At 27.3% G+C, this 12417-nt stretch overlaps 1 protein-coding gene across 2 annotated transcripts in view; it reads right to left on the bottom strand.

Moving 5' to 3' along the window:
• Window positions 1-12175, bottom strand: part of LOC126899855 (sugar transporter SWEET1-like) — a 25750-nt gene extending 13575 nt beyond the window's left edge. The window contains exons 1-3 of one of the 2 annotated variants that reach the window (XM_050675079.1): window positions 11870-12175; window positions 9203-10492; window positions 7075-7214 (exon numbers count right to left, since the gene is read on the bottom strand). In XM_050675079.1, the coding sequence (XP_050531036.1) occupies window positions 7075-7116 (42 nt within the window). In that variant the 5' untranslated portion in view covers window positions 7117-7214; window positions 9203-10492; window positions 11870-12175. The remainder of the gene's footprint in view (window positions 1-7074; window positions 7215-9202; window positions 10493-11869) is intronic. The other variant, XM_050675082.1, reaches the window with a different exon arrangement.
• Window positions 12176-12417: the final 242 nt, after the last annotated feature.

The raw sequence follows: 12417 nt of genomic DNA, 5'->3' as shown, positions 1-12417 counted from the left end.
TTTGTAACTCTCCAAACGCCACGCGTTATCGCATATTCCGTTGTCTAGACTAGACTGTTATACGCATTCACCCCTCCCCACGCCTCGCTCACAATACGACGGTACACTATTCCTATAAAAATTTATTTTTAGTTATCGTACCCGTACACGCGTGCTTGTCATCAATATTATATATATGTAAACAAATTTTTATTTTGACTGACCAATAACGCCCGCGTCTAATGCGCCTTACGTATATATATATATATTCCTACCGCCGTTTATACCTCGGGTATAACGTTAGTCCGACCCGCCCGGCCATAAAACACAGCTATACTTAGTGCATGATACTTTTACGTAGTTAAGTCGCATTATTTGTATAAATATATATATTCTAATTACTATTAAAATTAATATATTAACACGATTTATTCTAATTAAGAGATATAAAGTATTCATTCCGATTACGAGGGATGATTTCCGTATCGTCATTTTTCGTCACTACCTCCACGTTCCGGGAGTGAGTAATTTACGCGCCTGCTGCTTTCCTTGGATGTGGTAGCCGTTTCTCAGACTCCCTCCCCAGAATCGAACCCTGATTTCCCGTTACCCGTAACAACCATGATATTGATAGTAACTACTATCATAACATGAAACTAAAAAGTAAAAAATAAATATAGTTTAAAAAACTAAAAAAACACGCTTTTAAAGTACATCGAACTAAAAAGTTAAAAATAATTTTTAAAATAATTATGAACAAAAAATACTAGTATTATTGTGATAAAAGCGTCGGGCGCTCAATATACGAAAAATATGGCACAAAGCACCCACGCTTTTATCACAATAATACTAGTATTTTTTGTTCATAATTATTTTAAAAATTATTTTTAACTTTTTAGTTCGATGTACTTTAAAAGCGTGTTTTTTTAGTTTTTTAAACTATATTTATTTTTTACTTTTTAGTTTCATGTTATGATAGTAGTTACTATCAATATCATGGTTGTTACGGGTAACGGGAAATCAGGGTTCGATTCTGGGGAGGGAGTCTGAGAAACGGCTACCACATCCAAGGAAAGCAGCAGGCGCGTAAATTACTCACTCCCGGAACGTGGAGGTAGTGACGAAAAATGACGATACGGAAATCATCCCTCGTAATCGGAATGAATACTTTATATCTCTTAATTAGAATAAATCGTGTTAATATATTAATTTTAATAGTAATTAGAATATATATATTTATACAAATAATGCGACTTAACTACGTAAAAGTATCATGCACTAAGTATAGCTGTGTTTTATGGCCGGGCGGGTCGGACTAACGTTATACCCGAGGTATAAACGGCGGTAGGAATATATATATATATACGTAAGGCGCATTAGACGCGGGCGTTATTGGTCAGTCAAAATAAAAATTTGTTTACATATATATAATATTGATGACAAGCACGCGTGTACGGGTACGATAACTAAAAATAAATTTTTATAGGAATAGTGTACCGTCGTATTGTGAGCGAGGCGTGGGGAGGGGTGAATGCGTATAACAGTCTAGTCTAGACAACGGAATATGCGATAACGCGTGGCGTTTGGAAAGTTACATACAAACAACATACAACATACAACATACATGTGAAACTAATAAAAGCGTATTAATAAAAGCGTGTTAATAAGCGTGTTAAAAATGTTAATCTCTAAATTAAAAAAAAAACCAGCACAGGGGGGTCGCGCCTCATTGGTAACGTGGCACAGTTGAATCAAGTATAATGATATCTGACAGTGATTAAAATCACTATAAAAAAAAAAACGCTTCGAAGCAAATCTTTAGATAGAGTTTAATTTTAAAAATTGGTGGATTATTCCAAAAGCTACATGATCTGCTATTTTCTTATTAATATCCTGAATGAAAAAGGGATTATTAAAAAATATTATTTCTCATAAAAAAATTGTATTAATCTATACATTTTTCAAAAAGTTATAACATTATAAAGTTAAAAATGTAAAATATGAAATCGAGAATTTTCACACAAAAATAGCATTCGGTAGCCATTTTCACCGTGAAGACAAAATAAAGTCCGAAATTTTTTTTTTTTTATAATAAAGTATATTACATTAGCTTTAATTTAAGATATATAAAAGTGTCAGTATTTCCGGAACACTTTCGAAAGTTAAGTTGAAAAAGTTGTCGTTTTGAATCCCCCCCTGTGGGCAGGTAAAGGGTCAAATTTATAAAAAAAATACATCAAATGATAGGTAAAGACATTATAAATCTATAAATAAAAACTATATCGATTTTTTCATTTTTGAAAAAGTTATTGCAGTTTTAAGTAAAAAAAATTGAAAAAATTTCGAAAATTAGCAGTTTTAAAATTTGTAATTTTTTTGGAGGTTTCCTCATTTACGGGGAACGAGGGAAATTTTTTCAATTTTTGAGGGTAATGTCTTCGACTAGATACGATTTGTGATCTTTTGACGTATCATTGAAAGAAATCGGATCGGTGAGAGCTGAGAAAAAGTAGTAACAGACACAAAAAAAAAAACAAATCATAGTAAAATTAATACCTTCTCAGCTTCGCATCGAGCTAAAAAACACATCCTAGTAAAACCAATACCTTTTTAGCTTCGAATCGAAGCTAAAATATGCTACTTGGCGATAGGGTCAAGTGGGATAATTGATACAATTGGGGTAATATTAAATACAATTTTTCTCTAAGAATATATAGCAGATTTTATTTTAGATAGAAAAGCTTAAAAGAAAAATTGAGTGTTGAAATGCTCATATTTAATTTAATTTAAGTTCATATTCTCTATTGTGCCAATAAACTTAGTAAACTAAGTGCGTGTACGCAATGAATACATACATATAATATATAAATATATTTATAATCAATCATGTAAAACGTTGTTTAATGACGCCAAAACTTATTATTCGTGTTACAAATTTTTTGTAAATCTCTATATTTCATTCTATGAAATTTAATGTATGTAAATATTATTAGTTACACACTTAACAATTAAGAATTTCTTATCACACGTTGCTAGTCTTAAAAATCAATATATGGTTTTAAGTAATACCTTAAATTACGTTTAATTAAATTCAGAACCGATAAACTTTTATATATTTATAATGCATATATATATACTTTTATATATAACTTTTAATTCATACTCTAATTTTTCATGGTCTTCATTTTTTTGGCTAGTAATTAATTTTTTGGAGAAAGAATATCTGATTTTGTCAGTTACTAAAAGGACGGTTGATCCGTCCTGCCGTCCTCGAGTACAATGAATGATGTCAACATATATTCGTGACAAGTATGTTTTCTAATGTTACAAAAAAATAAATTCTATGGAAATTTCTGACAGATTTCCGATCAATAGATATTTTTATTAAATTTTCATTACTATTTACATGTAAAAATCACAAAGTAACTTTTTGGCAAAAATGAACACAGTAAAATTAAAATTTGAATCCCATCACTCGTCAATAATAACAATGTTATTATAATTTCAGATAAGTTACTGCCAAATTGTCAATGCGTCGATAATAAAGCATAAAATAACTAGTTTTGATTGTGGGAGATTGAACGGTTGAGATAAGTGAGGGTAATCAGTTATCGTCGCTAAACAGAATATTCATCACGTTATAAATACCACTAGGGACCGACACATATCGACAGACAAAAATTCATTTGTTTACATCGAAAGTGTTTAATAAAAACTATGATCTAGAGTTTATATAATATTGATAACTCAACTCTGAAGTTATTTATTGACCATTTAAAAAATCAAATAACAGGAATATTTACACGTGAATAGAAAATACCAGAAATGATGTTAATGAAAAAAATAACGTCCTTTTCAATAAAAGTTTGGATAAATGTTATGTTATAGCCAGTGGCAACTCGTGGTTTGGACGACGGGACGATCGCACTCCCTACTAAAATTAATTAAAAGAAAAAAATGTATTGTATATTCTTAATTCTACATTTATAAAAAATATTTTTTATTAAAAATGCAAATTTTTAATAAAATAGTTATAATACAATTGTCATGTGTGAACATTAAAGTTGTTTCCCTAAGTATATGCTGGTACGCATGCACACACTAGTATTGTTTGGACGACCGACAGCGTCGTCCATACGGTAAAATAATAGTATATTACTAAACAGAGTAATTCATTTTTAGAATTAACTGCATGTACGCTCGTCGTTATCGGTTGTCTGTAATAGTATAATCACTACTATTATTATTTTCATTTCTATATTCTACTGCGACCTTCAAAAAAATAATGTGTATTATGTTTTATTTTATTATAATTAGTTTGACAATTTTTGATACCTATGACTTGTGGTATTAAGTCGCATCACCAATCGCCCATGAGCCACCACTAGCTATATCCTTGTTTTGTTTTGGTTTTATTATTTTTCTTGGTGTGTATTCACTTTTTTAATATGTTTTTAAGGCATGTCATGTTTTTTTTAAACCTAAATATTTTTATGTTTCATGTAGTTTTAATAATTTATATAATTTATATAATTGATATTACATATATATAATCTCTAGATTAATTATTAAAATGATCCGATACTTGGCATTCTAATATGAAATTCAAATTAAGCTAATTAAAAACTTTAGGGAGGGTAATTTTAATTTTTGATATGATAGGAATAGATTGCTTAATATTCAAAAAATTAAGTCCTAAGTTTATGAATCATAAGTTTTCTACCATCTATAGTTTTGAAAACAAAAAAATACTTTAGAAAATATTTTTAATGCAATAAAATGATAATAAAAATCTTGAAAAATTTTATTATTTAATTTAATTATTTTTTAAATATTACAATTGCTTATAAAATGTTTAAAAACAAATTATCTTAGATTAGCTTTAAAAAATTAAAAGTAGACTAAGTAATATAAAAAATAAAAAATTGACTAGTTTGATTAAAGATAAAACAATTATTTATAGCAAAAATTAAAATCACTATATTTTAGGAAACCAAACGTTTATTTATAATATAATTTAAAATTGAAGTTAAAAGACAATCATAACGGTAAAAATAACTACCAAGGAGTATCAAATTCGTTGAATTTTTTTTTTTTGAGAATTTGTTATCTTAAGTAGATTGCTTTTCAACTATAATTTAATTAATGTATATATATATATATATATATATATAGTCTCAAATAAAATGTAAAAACAAAATTTAAAACTTTCATTATACATAACAACAATTTCCGTTTAAAATAGAACAAAACAGGAAGTTTTTTATTTAAAATTAAAACTATATAAAAATATTATAAATTTAAAACTAAAAATGTTAAACTAATAAAATCACAAAACATTACTGAAAATGTATTATATAAAACAGAAAGACTAGAATAATATAGAAAAAGCGGTAGTTGAATAACGTGTAATGAACAGCATACATTTTATAAATACAATTTATTTATTATACCAACAGGCGATAAATAACAAATAGAAAAATAACTCAACCGGACGGTCTATTAATAGCAACAATTTTAGCACATTTGAGCGATACATTCAAACAAACATTTTCAGCAGATGAACACAATATTTTAAAAACGGCGACTAATTCAAATGAAATAAAAGTTAATAGGCAAACTGGCAACGTGTGATATTAATAAGGTTTAAGAATGATTCCAATGCTTTTAATAATATAAACTTATAAAAGCAACGTTACCAGATTGCTTAGGAACTTATTACTAAACTGCGGAACATGAAACATAACTAAGTGGCTATTAAGTAATGTAGAATCTTTTTTTTCTATCTTACCATTTGGCTGCCAAGTCATGTTTTCGCATACAATATATTCATTGTACTATACATTTATAACACTTTAATTTTGTTCAAAAAATTATTGGAATTCGTCGCTCTCACTACTTAGTTCTATTGACTTCAGTACTAATATTCTCAAATATCTGTGTAACAAATTATAAATAATCAATGAATTTGTCGCCAATTTTATGTGTAGTTTTCAATTAATTGTTCTAATGTATTTATGCAGGATATGACTCTTTTTATCATTAAATATTAAATACTGATCCAATGATTATTACCTACCAGTAATTTATTTAATTAGAGCATTTTCTATTATATAAGTTAGTTAAAAATGTATGTTGAATCTAAAAAAAGTTACTACTCTTATAAGAGATAAAGGATGAACCTAAAAAGTATTTAATCATTTATAAATTGTAAGATCAATAGTACTCAAAACAAAAAAATATTTCTAACATAATTATCACTTTAGGAAAACTTAGTGGTCTATGATAAATCAATCACTCGGTAAATCTAAATAACATTTTTGAATTTTTTTTTGAAATTATTTCAAGCAATTTTTAATCAACAGTTTTATATATTATTGAAGTTCAGAATTTAAAAAATGATTAATATTTTTAAATTTTCAATTAAAAATTTATTGGAATGCATTATTGATTAAATTATTATAAATTATATTATAAATATAATTTGAAATAAAATGTAAAAAGATAATTTAAAACTTATATCAAACATAATAACAATTTGTGCTAAGAATAGAACAAAATGGAATTACTATAATGTAGTGCTTGAATAATTCGTACCAAAAAATGATAAAGCCCTCATAATAAACAACATACATTTATAAATGCAATTCATATATATATATAGTACTAATGGGCAATAAATGACAAAAAGAAAAATAACTCAACCAGATGGTTCATTTATACTATAAATTTATTGTTAAATTATTGCTATAAATTTTATAGCAATAATTTTAGTATATTTGAGCGATAAATTCAAACAAACGTTTCAGCACATTTTAAAAACGGCGACAAATTCATTGATTATTATCAATTTGATGGAGAGATATTAGAGAAAATAATAGTGAAGGCAATTGAGCGAAGAGCGATAAATTCAAATAAAAGATTAGTTCATAAGCAAGCTGGCAACGTGGTTTTCATAAACATTAAGAATGTTTTTAACGCTCTGTCCTTCAGACTTCTCAAAGCAATGTTGCCAGTTTGATTATAAATTTATTGCTATGCCGCAGGCCACGCAACCGAGTGACTATTGAATAAGACAGGATCCCTCTATCTTACCATTTGGCCGCCAAGTCCCGTTCTCGCATGCAATATATACATTGTACTATACCTATATGATACTTTGTTCGACCGATTATTTGAATTTGTCGCTTTTACTTCTTAACTCGATTGACTTCAGTATTCATTTTCTCAAATATCTGTGTATCAAATTATAAATAATCAATAAGTTTGTCGCCAATTTGTTGTTTAGTTTTAAATTTATAACTTTAAAATTTCTTTCTTAAAGTATACAGGGTGATTTTTTTATCATAACCCACTCAATTACTTACAGAATAATAAAAATAAAAATTTTTTTTTTTATTATTATCTTTAGTTACACATTATTCTTGAATTATTAACTATGTAATACTTTTTAAGTTCATCCCTTATGCCTGGTAAGGGTGTCAACTTTGTTTTTTTAAATGGTAACACATATTTTGAATTTAATAAAATGTTTGAGTTTTTAATTTAATAACAAATGGCATTTGAATTTTTAATATAACTTTATTCGTTTATTAGATATAAACATTTAAAGTTTCAATTTTTTGAGTTAATATATAGGTATAATACACAAGGGATTACAAATACAGGTAGCTAATTGATTTTTTATGATATTGCTATCACATTCACGGATTCTTTATTATCAATTATGACTATCAATAGATATACTTTCTGTATTATCAGTTAGTGTATTTATAAACTCACAACAATGTACTTTACTACCATTTATAATAACAATGCTGTGTACCTGCTAATATTGATGTCATAAAAAACCAATTAGCTACCTGTATTTGTAATCTCTTGTGTATTATACCTATATATTAACTCAAAAAATTGAAACTTTAAATGTTTATATCTAATAAATAAATAAAGGTATATTAAAAATTCAAATACCATTTACTATTGAATTAAAAATCCAAACATTTTATTAAATTCAAAATATGTGTTCCCATTTAAAAAAACAAAGTTGACACCCTTACCAGGCATAAGGGATGAACTTAAAAAGTATTACATATTTAATAATTCAAGAATAATGTGTAACTAAAGACAGTCATAAAAAAAAATGTTTAAATTATTATTATTCTTTAAGTAATTGAGTGGGTTATGATAAAAAAATCACCCTGTATTAGTATTTGTATATGACTATTTTTGTAATTAAACGTTTCTTGGACGAACATTTTCACCTAAATAAAAAAATTGTAATAATTTCCAAAGTACTGATCAAAAATTATTTTTTTTAATATAAATTTTAAAAATAAATAGTATTCAACAAAACAAAAAAAATATTTCTAAGATTATTATTTTAGGAGAAATTTAGTGGCCAATGATAAATCAATCTTTTTGTAAATCTAATTAAATAACATATTTGTTTTGTAATATTTCAAGCAATTTTTAATCAACAATTTTATATATTTATGAAGTTAACATTTTAAAACTAATTGAATACCACATTACGTATATACATACATATAATAAATATTTTTAGTTATATTTCATACAATTTTTATTTATCAGGTTTATACATTAATTTGTTCATTGTTTTGTAAACTATTATTTATATTTATTAATTTTAAATTAAAAGTTATTACAGTGCATAAGCCATTAAATAAATTAAATTACAACATATATTTAGTCTCAAATAAAATTTAAAAAGAAAATTTAAAACTTCCATCAAACATTACAATATCTGCTAAAAATAGAATAACTATTATATAGTATTTGTGGTGCTTAAATAATTTGTACTTTAAATTGTCGAAGCTGTCATATTATACATTTTATAAATGCAATTTATTTACTATACCAACGGGCGACAAATAACAAATAGAAAAATAACTCAACCGGACGGTCTATTAATAGCAACAATTTTAGCACATTTGAGCGATACATTCAAACAAACATTTTCAGCAGATGAACACAATATTTTAAAAACGGCGACAAATTCAAATGAAATAAAAGTTAATAGGCAAACTGGCAACATGTGATATTAATAAGGTTTAAGAATGATTCCAATGCTCTATCCCTTTTAATTATACAGTCTTATGAAATCAACGTTGCCAGTTTGCTTATGAACTTATTTCTAACCCGCGGGACACGAAACAACGCAACTGAGTAACTATTGGTAAAGATAGGATTACTTCTATCTTACCATTTGGCCGCCAAGTCACGTTCTCTCATGCAATATATTCTTTGTAGTACACATTATTGACACTTTAATTTTGTTTCTCTGATTATTTGAATTTGTAGCTCTTATTTCTTAGTTCGTTTGACTTCAATATTAATATTCTTAAATATCTGTCCATCAAATTCAAAATAATATAAATAGTATAATAGTATAGTTTAATAAAAATGGAATTTTATCAATATACACTTTGACATACTTCTACTCGCCTATGTATAAATATGTTAATAAGTTACGAAGTACTGGTCCAAAAATTGTTATCGATCATTTACTTAATTAAATAATTGTCTATTTTATAAGCTAATTAAAAAATGAAATTTAGTAATATTTCAAAGAATAAAGGGCGGATCTAAAACATTTTTAACCACTTAGAAATTAATATTATATTAATTACCAACGCCAAAAAAAAATTTTTTTAAGATTATTATTATTTTAGGAGAAACTTAGTGGTCAATGATAAATCTATCACTGTGTAAATTTATTTAAGTAACATATTAAACATTTTTTTTATGTAACCGTTAACATGTCTACTTTGATTTGGGGAGGGGTGGCCTAGCCCCTTTAGTTGCATCTATGATTTATGATGATCATTAGAACGTTTAAGAGGTTGAATTTGTTTTTTTAGATTGACATCCGAGAGTACTGGTAATGTGTGCTACGTTACAAGTTTCCTTAAAACACTGTCAAATCCATTCTGTATACAGGACCGTTTTTAAGGATTGCTCGGAAGAGCAATTAACTTATAGAGGCGAATTTTAAAAGGAATGAGCAAAACCTACATATTTTGTAGGTTGGGTTAATATTTAATATTGTGAACATATAGTCGAGTAACCAAGTGTATCGTTAGACGATTTTATGCTAGTTAGGATGATGTGCTCTATAACTGATTGATTTTAATAAATCCTGAATTGTTCATCTTATTTCGTCTTATTCTACATAAACAAAAAACTAAAAAGGGCAAGGATGGGGTTCAACCTTTTAATATAATTTTTCTTTTTTAATTTTCATATTTTATTTCAACTTTTGGGGTCAACTTGGCCTAGTGGGTAGAAACTTATGTTTCGGTGCACTGTGTTTTGGATTCGATCCCAGAGTGCCGAGATTCTTCTTGTGATTTTTTCATTGGTGGTGTCTGGTCTCTGGTGCAAGCCAGCTATAATACCTGTCCATCCATCATTGGCCTAGTCAAGAATCATCTTTGACTGCTCATCATATAAAAGAGGGCCACCACCCTCTATAGCAAGTTAAGTTCGGGAACTAGAAGAATGTAAAAATTATCATTTTATTATTTTATTTCAACTACTCATATATTAGTGTTATTATTATTTTTTTCTTTTTTTAATACTTCATAATTTATTTTTGTATTCGTTATGTGATAATTAAATACTAAATTTATATTTACTCAACTATTTAATACATGCTAATCAATTAAGGATAAGATGCTCATTCTCTTGGGAATGAATATTTATATATTTTGGGAAAAAAAAATTATTTAATTAAAAAAACATTACAATAATACTATTATTTATTTTACGAAAATAAAATCTTCTCGATCGATTCCAAGAAAACGAGTGTCTTATTCTTAATCGATAATTATGTACTAAATATAGTTGAGCATATATAAATATATATGTACTTATTTATCACAAAATAATTAATAAAAAAGAAAAATTAATTATGCCTAATGAGTACTTATGATATATACAAACGGAAATAATAAATAAAAGTACTGAAGTTATAATAGTTCATGTGATTTGTGGCGGTTGCACTATTGTCAGTACCACAGTTTTATTCGGCTTATAACCTTTAAAATGTATTAACCCAATCCCACACAACCGTGTCATAGTATGTTGTTGTATATATACAGAGTAGCCTACCACTCACTGACAACTTAAATAACTTTTGATCCAGTTAATATTTTTAGTTAATTTTTTTTTTAAATAATAGTTATACCTTAGGTCTATAGCTATATCTCAATAATTAATTTTTTTACATTTTATTAAAAATATTAATTATTTTTAAATTTTAAATAAAATGTAAAAAAAAAATCTAAGATAGCTATTTTGTAGAGTAGAATTTAAGAAAAATTTTAGTAAAAAAATATCTTATTAATATTCAGTAGTAAATATTCTGTAGCGTTTTGAAGTTTGTGAAAATTTGAATTTTCATGTATTATTACTAAGAGATTAGTTTCTTTTATTCCCTTATATACATCTTAAGGTACAACATTTGTTCTTTAGATGTATTGTTAAGCAATATACGCCAATATAATATATGTATGATAATATATTTTTAAGTGATAACATATGTTTTCGTTTTATAAAATTATTTTACGTTATTAGGGTTGTACGATCATTAATAATTCAAGTATAATTAAAAAAAACTTAATTATACTGAGTACTTAATGTGATTATTGAGGTATATTATCTAAATTGAATGAACGTTCATTGTTCGCCACCGGACTCCTAATATACGGTTGGTCCGTATGACTAATATTAGCGCACCGACAAATCACAATAATTGGTTTTAATCATTAATAGTGGAAAAATAAAAAAAATAAAAAGGAAAAGGGTACCATTCATACAATTAATATATTTTAATAGTACAATTTTAGTATAATATAAATTTACATACAATGAAAACTAGAAAAACGTCCAAGCCAAGTCATCCACGGATTCTTCGACCAAGCCACATGGTCCAGGCAATGTACAGCAGAAGGTCTTCAACACTAAAAGATGATGGCCCGAATACAGCACAAAAAGAAAAAAAAATCAGGAACCAACGTCGTATATTTGGCGACCAACTCCACAAAAAATCCCACTGGATTCTCGTCACCGTACGCACACGATTAAAACGGCCGTGCGTAACATAACAACAACGCGTACAATACACTACTCTATGAGCAACGGAAAAAAATAGGCGACATGCACGACACGTTCAATACTGTCCACAACGTTGGTCAGCCGTACTCACGGACCGGTTTACCCCCGCCGCAAGCCTTTCAAGTACTCTTCATAATAACCGGCGCGAGCGCGGAGATAAGCCGGCCATCAGCTGACTACTTTTGTGCTGCCCAACTTGCTCAAACATTCATAATTCTTAGAATTAGCGATAACGTCTTCTCCGGTTCACCACTCTACGCAACTCATATGACAATAGAATAATACAATTTTATGTGCGGC

The sequence above is a fragment of the Daktulosphaira vitifoliae genome, unplaced genomic scaffold (assembly GCF_025091365.1).
Source record: "Daktulosphaira vitifoliae isolate Bord-2020 unplaced genomic scaffold, ASM2509136v1 Scaffold_2, whole genome shotgun sequence".
Classification (NCBI taxonomy): domain Eukaryota; kingdom Metazoa; phylum Arthropoda; class Insecta; order Hemiptera; family Phylloxeridae; genus Daktulosphaira; species Daktulosphaira vitifoliae.
Note: the sequence above shows the minus strand (reverse complement) of the source record. Positions and strands in the feature narration are given on the sequence as shown.